Source organism: Lagenorhynchus albirostris, chromosome 1 (assembly GCF_949774975.1).
Source record: "Lagenorhynchus albirostris chromosome 1, mLagAlb1.1, whole genome shotgun sequence".
In the NCBI taxonomy this organism is placed as follows: Eukaryota; Metazoa; Chordata; class Mammalia; order Artiodactyla; family Delphinidae; genus Lagenorhynchus; species Lagenorhynchus albirostris.
The window spans coordinates 76,642,737-76,657,387 of record NC_083095.1 but is presented as its reverse complement, the minus strand read 5'-3'; the positions used below and the strand labels follow the sequence as shown (position 1 = coordinate 76,657,387).

Genomic DNA, 14,651 nt, shown 5'->3' with positions numbered 1-14,651 from the left:
ACGAACTGCGGCTGCAGTGCCAAAGAAGGTCCTTCCTCCACAATCCATTCCACCCCGTAACATTAATAAAAACTTACAAATAAATACCTGAGGCTGTGTAATAACATACTTGAAAACTCCCGAAGCCTAGAAAAACAGATTATTCCTGTTCTCAAATATATTCAACAAGAATTTATCTTCTATCTTCCATCTCGAAGTTTCTACTTTAAACCTCCACGCCTTAATGCATTTCAACCCATTTATGTGTCTATCCTTTGTAAATGAAAAAAAAGTATTTATCATCACTTTCTACTTAGTAAGTAATCAGAAACTTCCTCTTTTCCCAAGCTCATGTAATCCTAATTTTTAAAATCTTTTAGCTCAAGTCTTACCTTATAGTCCTTTGATTAGTTCTTTGGTTTAGTTCCTCATCAGCTTATATATTCATTCAGCAAATACTAACTGAAGGCCCGCTATGTGCCAGACCTTTTTAAGTACTGGGAGGCGATATGCCAATGAACAGGACAAGCTACACCTCCCCTCAGGGAGTTTATATTTCAACAGGAAGAGATAAACAATGAACATAATAAAAACAACTATTAGATTACAAGGTGCTAAGTGCTACGAAGAGAAATAAAACAGGGGAGTAGGCTAGAAAGCGCTAGAGGAGTACAATTTTAAGTAGGGTTGTCAGGAAGCCCTCACGAAAAAAAGTTGAGCAGACTTAAAGACTATACCTCCAGAAAGAGCTTCCCAGGCAGAGGGAGCAACAAGTCTAAAGGCCTTGAGGGGCAGCACACCTTCAGTGTTTAAGGAAGAACAAAAGGCCAATGTTGCTGGAGCAGAGTGAACAAGGAGATAAGTAGCAGGAAGTGAGGTCAAAGCATTACTTGAGGAAGGGTGGGGCAGGTTATGGAGGCTTTTACAGGCCTTTAAGGGGCTCTGGGTTTTATTCTGAGGTAGGAAAACACAGAGGGTTTTGAGAAGAGTGACATAATCTGGCTTCTGTGTTAACACTATTCACTCTGGCTGCTGTGTTGAGAATTGACTGTAAGGGGGAAATGGTGGAAGCAGGTAGACCAGCTACGGCAATAATCTTGGACAGCAGTCCCCACCATTTTGGCATCAGGGACCAGTTTCGTGGAAGACAATTTTTCCAGGCTGTAATGCAAGCGATGGTTCAGGTGGTAACGCGAGCGATGGGGGCAGGGGGTGGGGGTGGGGGTGTGTGGGGGGGTGGAGCAGCAGATGAAGCTTCGCTCCCTCACTCGCCCACCCCGCCCTCCCGCCACTGCTCACCTCCTGCTGTGCAGCCCGGTTCCTAATAGGCCGCTGACAGACCGGTACCAGTCCATGGCCCAGGGGTTGGGGACCCCTGATCTTGGAGGCAGAAAATTCTGGCTTGGGCTAGGGTGGCAGCAGAGAAGTGACCAATTGGATTCTGGATGTATTCTGAAGGTAAAGTCAACGTGATTTGATGAATTGGAGGAGATGAAAAAGAGGGGCCAAAGATAATACCAAGACACTTTAACATGAACAACTAGAAGGATGGAGTTGTCATTACTTGAAATAGGAAAGACTGCAGCAGTAAGCTGGGGAGAAAGTAAGCTCAGTTTCGTATATGTTAAATTTGAGATGCCTATTAAGCATCCGAGTCGAGATGCCAAGAGCAGCTAGGTATTCAGAAGTCCTGATTGGAGCTGAAAATATGGGAAGTCATCCACACTGAAATGGCTCTAATGTGTAACACTGGCTGAAATCACTCCAGGTATGTATGTAAACAGAAAAGCAGTCCAGACTGAACTCTAGAGCACTACGGAGATGAGGAGAAACCAGCAGACTAAGAAAGAGTACTTGGTAAACTAGGAGGCAAACCAGAGAACATGTCCTAAGGCCAAGTAAAAACAATGTTTCAAAGAGGGGGTGTCAAATGCTGCTGATAGCCTGTGCAAGATAAAGCAGAAGATGCCATTAGATTTAGGTTTGTGCAAGTCCTTGGTGACCACGATGAGAACAGTCGTGCTGCAGTGGACTGAATAGGGAATTGGTGGAAAGTGGAAAAGACTCTTTTAAGATGTTCTGCTATAAAACAGAGCAGAATAAACAAACTACAAGGATATACTGTACAGCACAAGAAATACAGTGAATATTTTATAACTTTAAGTGGAGTATAACCTATAAGAATACTTACTAAATCACTATGCTGTACATCTGAAACTAATATTGTAAGTCAACATAATTCAACTTAAAAACTTAGTAATAAAATGTTTTTAAAAAATTGACCAGGAAAATTGGAAGCAACTGGAAGGGGAAATGGGGTCAAGAGAGGTTTATGTCTTTGTAAGGTAAGAAAAATGACAGCATATTTGTGTGCCAACAGGATATTCCAGGAGAGAAAGGGGAATACTGACGCTACAGAAAAGGAGGGAGAACTGTTGAAAGATGTCCTTGAAAGCCAAATGATGGGACTGGCTGGACAGGAGCCTGGACAGTTTGTTTAGAGCAGCATCTCTCAACCTTGACGCCAATGACATTTAAGCCCAGACGGTTCTGTTGTGGAGGGCTGTTCTGTGCATTGTAGGCTATTTTGCAGCATCTCTGGCCTCTACCCAGCAGCACCACCTCCTTTTGGCTGTGATCAACCAAATGTCCTCTGGGAGCAAACTCAGTCCCAGTTGAGAATCCCTGGTATACAATAACAAGAGAGAAAGCAGAGCTTACAGGTATAAATGCTGGAAGGTATGTAGGTATAGTGGTAGGAGCTTGTGAACCTTTTCTGATTGTTTCTATTTTCTACCAAAGTAACACTGATAATGAGGGATGTTGGAGATTTAAGAGATCAGAAGCAAGGGCAAGTGGAGAATTCCCTGGCAGAGTGGTTAGGACTCCAATCCCGCAAGCCATGCAGCATGGCCAAAAAAAAGGGCGGGCAAGTAAAAGGACCAGGGGATATTGCTAGTAGCATAAAGGACTCACTCAAGTTTTATGGTAATGAATTTAAAGACAAGTCAACCTGTTTCTTCCAAGCCCTTTCAGCTGCATGGATCTAGGAGTAAAGTTGGTGAAGAGTTGAGTGTGACAAAAGCCAGAGAAGCAAGGGAGGTAAGCCCTTAACAAAGGGCTCATGACTGGAATTTAGTGGGAGGAGGGACGTGAAGGCATGTGGAATAAACTGGAAAGACAGGAAGTAATGGTGGGAGGGTGGGATGTTTGAGATTGAGATATGGAGTAGTGGTAGGTCTAGAATATGACCAAGGGAATGAGTAGCTGAAGTGGGGGTGGAGGACAAGATCACTGGAGGAGCAAAGAACTGAGACCAGAGTGTTAGAAAGATTATCTACATGGATATTTAAATCACCAAGATTTATCACAGGTACTGACTTGTGTTTCAAAGCTGAGGTATGTTAGAGATGAGAGAGAATAGTCTTAAAAATAGTATGAGGAAGGGACTCGCCTGGCGGTCCAGTGGTTAAGACTCCATGCTCCCAGTGCAGGGGACCGGGGTTCGATCCCTCGTCAGGGAACTAGATCCCACATGCCGCAACTAAGAGTTCGCATGCCACAACTAAAGATCCTGCATGCCGCAACGAAGACCCAGCACAGCCAAATAAATAAATATTAAAAAATATACAGTATAAGAAAAAATGCGGACACCTGTACTGCCTCCAGGCCCAGTGGTACAATGGGTGTGAGAGAAACCACCACCACTACTAAAAGAAGCAGAGTCCTCAGGAGAAATCAGGGCTCAGAGCAGGACTATAAAAAGGGAACATACAGAGAAAAGGTTGAGCATACGTGGGATTTTTGCTAATGACTGGCTGTTAATTTCAGAGATGTGTATACCTGGGGCCCGCCCCCTCAAGCTGCCAATGGAAATGTCTGTAGGCCTAAGGGTTTGGAAGAGGGATGGTTTTACTTTTGAGTTATAAATTAGCATGAAATTACACCTGGCTTCGGGCTATTTTCAGGGAAATTCTGAGTACCTATACTTCAAAGAATTTAAATGAGATGATAAATGTAAAGCAATTAGCGTAAGATCTGATGCTAAAATAGTATCAATGATAATAGCATTACTAAGAAGAGATTAGAATATCTAAGAGATTCCCCTCAATTTTAGCTCCAGAGCAGCAGCTCCCAAGGCAACCTGCATAGTCTGCCAGGGTGCCGCTCTGACCCCTTGCCTTCTTACCCATCACCCCATCAACAAGAATTTATCCAGTGCCAACTGTGTATCCTTCCTGAACACAAGTTGATTATCAACATATAAAAACAAAAATGTTTTTAATGCTGAGTCATCTTGAGGTTCAAATGATAGGAGAGGGGCATCCACAGCCTTGCCAGGATTCTCATGTCAGGATAAAGATTAAGGCCCAGGGTCCCTTGGTCTCCACGTAGGGCGCTATCTACTCCGATTCTGTTAACCTTGTCAGTCCCTCCAGGTCACTTCTACTTCATCTGTCCGATACCTGTAAAAAAAAAATAGGAAAAACTTGGTGGACAGTTACCCCTTAACACCTTCCATTCTTCTCTGCCCTCACGCTTCTGGATCCTCTTCCCTGCTGAACATTTTTGCCTACCTCCCATTTAATCCTGTTTACCTCCTCCAAGGGGCTGCTCACCTCTGTGTGACCCCAGATTCACTGAGAGGAGTCCTGTGTCCAGCCCGAAACATCTCCCAGCCAGCCTGGGCTATCATGGCTCCATTGTCAATGCAGAATCTGGGAAGGAAAAGAGGTATGAAATTCATGATCTAAGCATGGAAAATCATAGTAATTGGAGGGGAAAAAAAAAGAAATAAAGAAAGGGAATGGGCCTTTACCTCTCATCTGTGGCAAAAAGCCGGGCTCCACGCTCCTGGCACATTGTCTCCATCATTTCCTGTAACCTCATATTACCTACAAAGAGGTAGGGGTACAGTTAGCTTACCTTTAGCCATTTCTCCACAGTCTGGCTGTACACCTCATGTGCACTGACTTAGGAAAACGAAGTAGGGATTCCAGGGGCAAGGAGTGGGAAGCATTGGACAAGAAATAAAACGAGTAATTTCCCCAAACCCTTAGAGATTTAGAGTATCAGGAGGAGGATACACATGCCCCAAAATAGGAAAGAGAAGCACAGTCCAGTGATACATACACCCCACACCTCCCACGATGAGGGCCTCCTGGGAGCCACAATGTGCCATGGCTCGCTCTGTGATCTCTACCAGCATTGCAAACACAGTTTCCTGTGGAAGGCAAACAAGGTGAAAACATCAAAGACAATCCCAGCTTAGTTCTGTCTACTGTATAAAAGCTCCTCCAGCTTCAAGTTTCTGTCCCAGCTTTTCACTCCATTACCTGCAGGGAGAAACACAGATCCTCAGGAGTACACTCGCCCGTGGCCAGCATCCGCTGGGTTACATCCTATAGTTAAAGGGGAAAACATACAAAACAATGAACTGTGGTTTGGGGATGACATATGAGCAAAAAATTAGTGCACTTGGAGTATCACCATGTTTCACCACAATTCAATTTACCAGTACATCCTATACGACAACCTTGCCCTTCACTGGCACTGAGCTATAAAACCAGCAGAAGTCTTTCAAGATTCAATAATTATGGGAAAAAAATTTTTAAAAAAAGAAAAGAAAGAAAGAAAATACTGTGATTATCTTAAAAAAAAGACTCAGTAATTATGAATGTCTACCCTGGCACCCTCCATTCCCTACCCCAGTTAATTTTTCTCTAGAGCACTTGTCCCCATCTGACCCTTTTTATTTTATTATTTCTCCTCTTTTTTTTTTTGTTTCTTTTTCTGTCTCCCACCCCCACTGCATGAAATGCAAGCTCCAAGTAGGCAGGGATTTTTGTTTTGCTCCATCTTGTATCACAATTGCCTTGAACAGCACCTGGTACACAAAAGATGTTCAATAATATTTGCTAAATGAATTTATTCAGCATCTAACATGGGCCAGTACTATGCTATATGTAGAAAATACACTGGTGAGCAAAACACACGTGCTTCATTAAAAGGCATGAGAAGTGCCCATCTCCTCACCTCTCCCACACTCACCTCAATGAAAGACAAGATCCCTGAGAATGAGACGTCCATCCCCTTTACAGTGTATGGCAGCTCAACTAGCTTCTTGCCTCTATGTGGGAGTGAGTATATGAGGCACTTAAGCCTGTAGTCAGCTGGCTGCTCACCCTCCAAAGCCCTCCCAAACCTCATTAACACATATACAGGGAAATCCCTGGCGCCCCACCAGTCAGCCTCCTTCCACCTTATTCCCCTTACCGCTTTGCCATCTGTTCAATGTTGTAGCCTGGACTTGGGTCATTGGAAATCTAGCAGAATGAAAAAGAGGATGAAGTCAGGTATCCAGGAAGCATAAGAAGCTAATTTACTACTTTCCTCCTCCTTTTCCATGGCTCTCCCCAAATACATTCACATCTTATGTTCTCTGTAGCCTCAATGGCTTACCTTCAGCACTCGAGCAAAACGATCCAGACAATTACCCACAGCAATATCGATGGTTTCCCCAAAGATGCGGTAACGATGTTCTGAATACGCAATCACCTAAGGGTGATGAGGATGTCCATGAAACCTCAAGTCTGTAAAGAGGAGCATTTGGCTTTGGGGAAGAACACAGCAGAGGATCAACATGGTCACTAGAGCTTCCAAAAAGCAATAAGCAATGGGAAAAACTACTTTCCCAAACCCTCAATGGGTACTTTTTAATAGCGCTTATCTGAGAAGTCTATGTATACCCCAAGGATTCCCAGAGGAGATTCCTAGTCTACAGAAGGTAGTCTAGGTCAGGGGAGAAGCAAATTATCACTTTGGATGCATTTTTCTTGCTTGGAGCTTCCTAATATTCCTTTAAAAGCAGTCTAGACAGTGTGTACTAGGGAAGGCTCTCCTTCTTGGAAGCAGGAAACCAGAGTTCTTCTAGGTTATCCTACGAGGGTGGTGGTATTTGGAAACCACCAAGGTAGAGTTAAAAGAAACTCAAAAATCCCAGGGAATTCCCTAGCCGTCCAGTGGTTAGGACTCTGCTCTTTCACTGCTGAAGGTGCTCGTTCAACCCCTGGTTGGGGAACTAAGATCCACAAGTCACGCAGTGCAGCAAACACAACAAAAAAAACCCCAAACTCAAAAACCCCATTCTGGGTCAGACTAATGGCCCATCCAACTCAGCACTGGCAACCAACTTATGTCCGTTCTTCATACGTGACCAGCTTCTAGCACAGAGAGTATTTATCACCCACTGACACATATGCTCCACACTGCTGACAGTGAGTACTTCCTAAGGACCATAAGTCCCTTTCCCTTTCTGGTGCTGCTAGGGATTTTCTTCCATTCGGATATAGCTCTTACTCTACTGTCAAAAGCTGGCAACAAAAGAGGAAAGAAAAAATTCTGCCTTTCTACTTCTGTCATCTACACTTCCCTACCCAATCATCTTCTGTTTTTCACACCTAAGCAGGCTTCAAAAGGGAGGAGGAGGGCTTCCCTGGTGGCGCAGTGGTTGAGAGTCCGCCTTCCAATGCAGGGGACACGGGTTCGTGCCCCGGTCCGGGAAGATCCCACATGCCGCGGAGCAGCTGGGCCCGTGAGCCATGGTTGCCAAGCCTGCGCATCCGGAGCCTGTGCTCCACAACGGGAGAGGCCCCAACAGTGAGAGGCCCGCGTACCGCAAAAATTAAAAAAAAAAAAAAAAAAAAAGGGAGGAGGAAAAGAACAGAAAATTCCATCGCTGCTCATCTCTATAAACTCTTGTAAGCTTCCACTGATACTTTCCACACCTCAAGTCCGTGACCTTGTATGATATCCTTCAGGCCTCAACCAGTTACTTGCTCTCTACCCAGTAAAGTTGCCACATCATTTTCACGGGAATGTGTGCTTCATCTTTTTTTTTTTTTTTTTTGCGGTACGCGGGCCTCTCACTGTTGTGGCCTCTCCCGTTGCGGAGCACAGGCTCCGGACGCGCAGGCTCAGCGGCCATGGTTCACGGGCCCAGCCGCTCCGCGGCATGTGGGATCTTCCCAGACCGGGGCACGAACCCGTGTCCCCCGCATCAGCAGGCGGACTTTCAACCACTGCGCCACCAGGGAAGCCCCTGTGCTTCATCTTTAATAACTATTTCACAAGATGAAGTTTTAGAACATAACCTTTCATAAGCTGGAGACAATGACCATTCCTGACAATAATCCCATCAGGTGTTATGTGGGAAAGGAAGGCTGGAGTTCTCTAATCCCAACCTAAAAAGATCTTATAAGGTATCCCAAACAACTCTGGCTTCACCTGTAAGTTTAAAATACCTTCTGCCATTCATAAAATGTTTTCTAAATTATTTATATTTTCATACTCTTAGAGTAAAAACTTCTATATATTTATCACCAGTAACTAAAACAAAACATGCAATTGTTGTAAAGATACAAATGGGATAGTGCCCCTTAGTTTTAACTGCTAAGATTCATAGGAAAAATAAGCTTCAAAATAATGAAAATGAAAATCCTTTCATTATTTTGAATACTTCAATCCTTACCATTCTTTCCTTCTCTAAATTGGAAATTCCTTATCTCTACAGCCATATATATAAAGGTCATCTAATGTTCTATCATACTGCCCAAACATACGATATCACAAACTCTGTTGTGGGTTTTCTAGTATATCATATTTTAGTTTCAGATGAGCCCAGCTTTGCTCTTGCAGTTCCCACCACTCAGGTGGAACATGAAAGTTGCTGGTACAGTGCCTTAGAAATTAAGAAGGAATGGTGGAGGTTTTCTGCCGTAGTCCTGAGTGGTTTCCGTCAAAATGGACAAGTTCATGAAACCTGGGAAGGTGGTGCTGCTCCTGGTGGGTCATGATGAAGAACACTGATGATGGTATCTCGCTATCCCTGCAAAGTGATGGCTACCACTGGCAAGAAGAAAATCGCCAGGAGGTCAGAGATCAAGTCTTTTGTGAAAGTTTATAACTATAATCACCTCATGCCCACAAGGTACTCTGTGGATATCCCCTTGGAAAAAACTGTTGTCAGCAAGCATGTCTTCAGAGACCCTGCTCTTAAACACACGGCCCAACAAGAGGCCAAGGTCAAGTCTGAAGAGAGACCAGCAAGAACAAATGGTTCTTCCAGAAGCTGTGGTTTTAGACCTGTTTTGTTTCAGTCATTAAAAATAACGAAAAATCTCTGAGGGGAAACAAAAAGAAGGAACGGTGAAGTACTGTTAAATACCTGTGTATTTCCTCCACTGACATATAGCACAGTTGGGCTGGTGGCTCCAGTGATGAGGCGGCCCATCTCAATGTGGGCTATGCAGTGGTTAACACCCAGCAATGGCTTATTCCACAACTGAGCCACAGTACGGGCTACGACAGCCACAGAAACCAGTGGGGCACCCATGCCAGGACCTACGGGCACAGAAATGGGAGTGAGAATCCTATAGAGACTGGGAAAAACAGAGCCGGGGGAAGCAGGGGATGTGAAGGTTGGGTGCTGTTAGTGGTGGTAGCAGAGGTGAGCTGCAGGCTGTTTTGACCTAGCCAGGCTCCAGGTATATTCTTCCACTGTCACCCACTCTCCCAGCCATACCTTTGGTGTATGCAATGCAATCAATATCCTTGGAGGTTAATCCAGCCTCTGTTAGTGCCTCCTGCAGCAGGTCCAGGATAACAGCTCGGTGGTGCCTGGCAGTAGCACCTGGAAGGAATCCTAAGAGATGGACACAAGTCAGAGATCACAGAGTTTTTCTATAGAAAGGGAGGTAGAAGTCAAAACAGACGTTTTAGTGGGGTAGGAAGAGTCCTTTTCCCTTTTCTCAAGCATCCTGTCTTCTATGTTTTCAGATATAGTCTTTCCAGCCTGTTCAGCTAGGCTAAACAGCTCTCAGAAATGCCCTTCTTCATACCCAACTCCTACTCAGGATTCAATTCAAGTGATACCTACCTCATACTTTTTGGTGATCTTCTGTGACCCTACAAATCGTGTGCATGAATTTAACACATCATTGAATTTAACATACTACATGTAACATATAACAATTATAGCATTATAATTATCCGTACTTTTCCCAGTTTAACCATGAGCATCTCAAAGCACTGGCTATTTTATTTATCTTCACATTCTTGGTGCCCAAATGCCAAGAGTGAGTGCTAAACATATATATACATTCCTAATGAGTAACCTGTCACAACATCGCCTGCTCACAGAGGCTTTTCAGGTATATGCAAGTCAGTTGCCTTCTCCTACATAAGCAGATGTTTGCGGGGAGGGTAGACAAGTTACAATATAATTTACAAATAACGTTTACTAAAAGTGATAATGTGTCTGGTTTTTTAATTCTCAAGACCCAATGATGCAGGTATTACCGTTCTCATTTCGAGAATACAGAAGTCCAAAAACAACTACTGAATATTGCAAAGCCAGCCAGTTCTGTCTACACCTAGGCTGGGAGTCTTTACACTCTTTCTCATTCTAGTGTATTTTGACTGCATCTACTATTTATCACACTGTAATGTGAAGTTCTGTCTACATGTCCAGCTCCATAACAAGCTTATACATCTATTTTTGTAGCCAACAGCCAGCTGACGATTAGCACGTAAAAGATGCTGAAGGAGCTCAGAAGATCCAGGTTCAAGTGTCTGTGACTCTTCTATCCATCAGCCTTGTGATAACACTGTCACATAATCTCAGAGACTTAGATCAAAAACTATGAGGGGACAATGCGCTCCACACCTTTCTTCACTAATGTTTAGGAAGACTGCAGGTGATGCTGTGCGGAGAAGTGCGCCGCAAACTATAAGTTCCCTACTCCCGTACCTGTGCCTGGAGGCGTGACGTAAGTCCGCCGCGGGTTCGCCAGCACCACGCCATCCCGTACTACTCCCACGCCAATCTTGTTGGCGCTGCCTTCAAAACCCAAAACCGCCGGCATGGCTCCTAGCTACCACTGGGGCCGTGAAGCCCGCACCAGTCCGTGCTGGGACGCAGACTCTGGGTCGCTGAAGAAAACGAGTCGGTGACTGCTAAGGAGCAGCACGCACCAGAACAGATACCAAAGAATTCCCGCTGGTAGCGCGCCGGCGCCAGCTCCAACCCCTGTCGTCACGGCGACCCATCAAGGCCCCTTCGAGGACCTGTTCTCTTAACTGCCAGGAACACTGAGTCGGCATCTGCTCCTTAAATTCCTATCCGTTCCTCTGCCTCTCTCCCATGGTCCAGCCCAGCCTTCTCCACTGATTTTGTTCTCTCTTAGACAGCTCTGGGATCTCCGGTCAAGGTGGCAGAAGGAGTCGTGATTCTGGCATAGCGATGAACAGCCCAAGAATGGAGGATTGGGGCCTTCAGTGCCCCGGAGTCACGGAGAAGGCTGGGAAGGCTGAGCTTTCGGTCACGTGGTACAAACAGACCAATCACCCGCATTCCTCCGCCACTGGAGGCGCATCTCAGATCACGTGACCACGCCAGTTACCCACGTGGGGGCACATCGTGCTCCATTCTTTGTGCTGGGTTAAGGAGGAGCCAGGCTGCGACCCAAGCAGGTCAGCTACAGGGTTGTTGTTGTTTTGTCCATCGTAGGGACTTCTCTGGACTTTTGATCGGCAAGCCTAAGTCGGGATTCTTAATTAAGTCCGTCGATTGGCTGGAGGGCCGATCTCGTGAGGAGGGTAGGAGGCACTATGAAATGATCTAGGTTTGAGAATGAGGGGCTGAAAGGCCGATGGTGCACCGAGGCGGGAAAAGAATTCAGAGATAATACGGTTTGAAAGGCGGGACTTGGTGCGGGGGCGCCCGAGGGGGGAGTCTTCCCCAGGCCTAGCTGGTTTCACTACTTCTTTGCGTCTGTAGGCAACGCGATAAGTATACTGCTTCGGTGGGCGACGTGGAACTGGTGCAGAAGGGTGTTTGTTACAGTGATGCCGAAACGTGGGAAAAAGGGAGCGGTGGCAGAAGACGGGGAAGAGCCCAAGATTGGTAAGAGAATGAAATAGGCCCATCTCCCTAGAGGCTGCGATGGGGATGTCTATAATTCCCTTGATGAACGAGAGGTACGGACCGACTGTATACTCATTTTTGCAGTTTGTGAAGAAGTCGCGGCAACTGCAGGCTCTCGGTGGATCTATAGTTAACTGCGGATCAAAGTTGGTTATCGCCAACTTACATCATTGTGTATTACTTATTTTATAGAGCCAGAGGCCAAGAAGAGCAAGGCAGGAGCGAAAAAAAATGAAAAAGAGGCAGCAGGAGAGGGGACAGTCATGTATGAGGACCCCCCAGATCAGAAAACCTCACCCGGTGGCAAATCAGCCACACTGAAGATCTGCTCCTGGAATGTGGATGGGCTTCGAGCCTGGATAAAGAAGAAAGGTTTAGATGTGAGTGGAATTAAGGGGAGGGGGGTACTGATCTTGGGGGTTAATCACCTTTTCCCATTTTAGTTCCTAGCACTGTCGTTTTCTTGTGGCAGAGATACAAAGTTTTCACCAAATCATACCACTTGTATTTCTTTTCTCTTTATAAATTTATTTATTTTTGGCTGCGTTGGGTCTTAGTTGCTAAGCGGGGGCTTTCTCTAATTGTGGCAAGCGGGGGCTACTCTTGGTTGTGGTTAGCGGGGGCTTCTCATTGCGGTGGCTTTTCTTGTTGCGGAGCGGGGGCTCTAGAGCGCAGGCCCAGTAGTTGTGGCGCACGGGCTTAGTTGCTCCGCAGCATGTGGGATTTTTCCGACCGGGGCTCGAACCCGTGTTCCCTGCATTGGCAGCCGGATTCTTAACCACTGTGCCACCAGGGAAGCCCCCCACTTGTATTTCTTAGATGCCATTCCACCAGTTCCACTGCCATTGTTTTATTTAATGTCCTCATCTTTTTCCTAGCATGTCAGAAAAACCTCGTTACTGGACTTGTTCCATTTTATTTCCTGCATATCCAACATTTAAATAACTACTTAAAAAATCTTAGCTGGCTATCCATTGCCTATAGGGAAAAAACCAATCTTCTCAGTGTTGCATGGAACACTCTTTCTTGTCTCCCTGCCACTTATGTAACTTATAACTTCAAATACTGTGTTGCTAGACTTATACTCCTTCTGCGGAGACTGTCCTATTTATTTATTTATGGCTGCATTGGGTCTTGTTGCTGCGCGCGGGCTTTCTCTAGTTGGGGTGAGCAGGGGCTACTCTTTGTTGTGGTGCACGGGGTTTTCATTGCTGTGGCTTCTCTTGTTGCAGAGCACGGGCTCTAGGCCCACAGGCTCAGTAGTTGTGGCACACGGGCTTAGTAGCTCCGCGGCATGTGGGATCTTCCCGGACCAGGGATGAACCCATGTCCCCTGCATTGGCAGGTGGATTCTTAACTAACCACTGTGCCATCAGGGAAGTCCCTCACCTGTGTATCTCTAGTACTTAGCACATAGATTCTTCAGTAAATGTCTGCTGAATTGATAATACTTTTTCTACCTTTCATTTCGCTCACAGTGGGTAAAGGAGGAAGCCCCAGATATCCTGTGCCTCCAAGAGACCAAATGTTCTGAGAACAAACTACCAGCTGAACTTCAAGCACTCTCTGGACTATCCCATCAGTACTGGTCAGCTCCTTCAGACAAGGAAGGGTACAGTGGTGTGGGCCTACTCTCCCGCCAGTGCCCACTCAAAGTCTCCTATGGCATTGGTGAGACCCTGTTGATTGCTAAAGCCCAGCTCTTCCAAACCAGTTGCTGATATCCCACTCCAGCCCCAATTCTTGATCCCTTTATTCTTTGCTTTCCCTTTCTTAAACTTCTTTTTGCTAATTGTTTCATTGTTTCTGTAGGTGAAGAGGAACATGATCAGGAAGGCAGAGTGATTGTGGCTGAATATGATGCATTTGTGCTGGTGACAGCCTATGTACCTAATGCAGGCCGAGGTCTGGTGCGCCTGGAGTACCGGCAGCGCTGGGATGAAGCCTTTCGCAAATTCCTGAAGGGTTTGGCTTCCCGCAAGCCCCTTGTGCTATGTGGGGACCTCAATGTGGCTCATGAAGAAATTGATCTTCGCAACCCAAAGGGAAACAAAAAGAATGCTGGCTTCACTCCAGAAGAGCGTCATGGCTTTGGGGAATTGCTGCAGGCTGTGCCGCTGACTGACAGTTTCCGGCACCTCTACCCCAACACGGCCTATGCCTATACCTTTTGGACATACATGATGAACGCGCGATCCAAAAACGTTGGTTGGCGCCTTGATTACTTCTTATTGTCTCACTCTCTGTTGCCTGCTTTGTGTGACAGCAAGATCCGTTCCAAGGCTCTGGGCAGTGACCACTGTCCCATCACCCTGTATCTAGCACTGTGACACCTCCCCCAAATCAATTTGAGCCTGGGAAATAAGCCCACTAAACTAGCTTTAAACTTCTTACTCCCAAGCTTTAAAAACTGCTCTCTAGAGAAATCTGCACTGTTATTTCCCTTCTAAACTATGAATCCTTTAACCAGGCTTCTAGAAACAGAATTAAATTCTCCATGATTTATGTGTGTGTGTGTCGGGGGGCGGGATACTTTTTTTTTTACATTAAACAAAACTACTGATGACTTCCTTTGAACTGTCCATGTGAAAATAAAGAGTCATAGTTTCAGCCTTGCTGTCTTTGTATTCTACCCCTTTGTGGGGCTAAAAATTCCCCTCATCCTTTCATACACACAGATTTAACA

General features: G+C 45.6%; 2 protein-coding genes and 1 pseudogene across 2 annotated transcripts; 2 read left to right on the top strand and 1 right to left on the bottom strand.

The window, feature by feature from the left end:
* Positions 1-4,243: 4,243 nt before the first annotated feature.
* On the bottom strand, positions 4,244-11,727 carry OSGEP (O-sialoglycoprotein endopeptidase). Its single transcript, XM_060146616.1, has 11 exons — positions 10,790-11,727; positions 9,563-9,682; positions 9,206-9,381; positions 6,442-6,537; positions 6,256-6,305; positions 6,031-6,109; positions 5,316-5,381; positions 5,113-5,203; positions 4,799-4,874; positions 4,599-4,697; positions 4,244-4,445 (listed from the first exon to the last, which is right to left on the bottom strand). Exons 1-11 carry the CDS (start codon positions 10,902-10,904, stop codon positions 4,406-4,408), a joined length of 1,008 nt encoding a protein of 335 aa, XP_060002599.1. The 5' UTR covers positions 10,905-11,727; the 3' UTR covers positions 4,244-4,405.
* Positions 8,782-9,121, top strand: LOC132518651 (large ribosomal subunit protein eL27-like; annotated as a pseudogene).
* APEX1 (apurinic/apyrimidinic endodeoxyribonuclease 1) lies at positions 11,393-14,575 on the top strand. Its single transcript, XM_060146626.1, has 5 exons — positions 11,393-11,511; positions 11,819-11,944; positions 12,158-12,345; positions 13,444-13,636; positions 13,778-14,575. Exons 2-5 carry the CDS (start codon positions 11,887-11,889, stop codon positions 14,293-14,295), a joined length of 957 nt encoding a protein of 318 aa, XP_060002609.1. The 5' UTR covers positions 11,393-11,511; positions 11,819-11,886; the 3' UTR covers positions 14,296-14,575.
* The last annotated feature ends 76 nt before the right edge of the window (positions 14,576-14,651 follow it).

What these genes read in the sequence shown, in the direction of transcription:
- OSGEP (XM_060146616.1), bottom strand. Translation starts at nt 10,904, where the DNA reads ATGCCGGCGGTTTTGGGTTTTGAAGGCAGCGCCAACAAGATTGGCGTG. An exon ending in GTTTTGCTCGAGTGCTGAAG is followed by an intron (nt 6,306 to 6,441) that starts GTAAGCCATTGA and finishes TCATTCTGCTAG; the next exon opens with ATTTCCAATGACCCAAGTCC. An exon ending in GAATCTGGGGTCACACAGAG is followed by an intron (nt 4,446 to 4,598) that starts GTGAGCAGCCCC and finishes TTTTTTTTACAG; the next exon opens with GTATCGGACAGATGAAGTAG.
- APEX1 (XM_060146626.1), top strand. Translation starts at nt 11,887, where the DNA reads ATGCCGAAACGTGGGAAAAAGGGAGCGGTGGCAGAAGACGGGGAAGAG. An exon ending in CGGGGAAGAGCCCAAGATTG is followed by an intron (nt 11,945 to 12,157) that starts GTAAGAGAATGA and finishes CTTATTTTATAG; the next exon opens with AGCCAGAGGCCAAGAAGAGC. An exon ending in TAAAGAAGAAAGGTTTAGAT is followed by an intron (nt 12,346 to 13,443) that starts GTGAGTGGAATT and finishes TTTCGCTCACAG; the next exon opens with TGGGTAAAGGAGGAAGCCCC.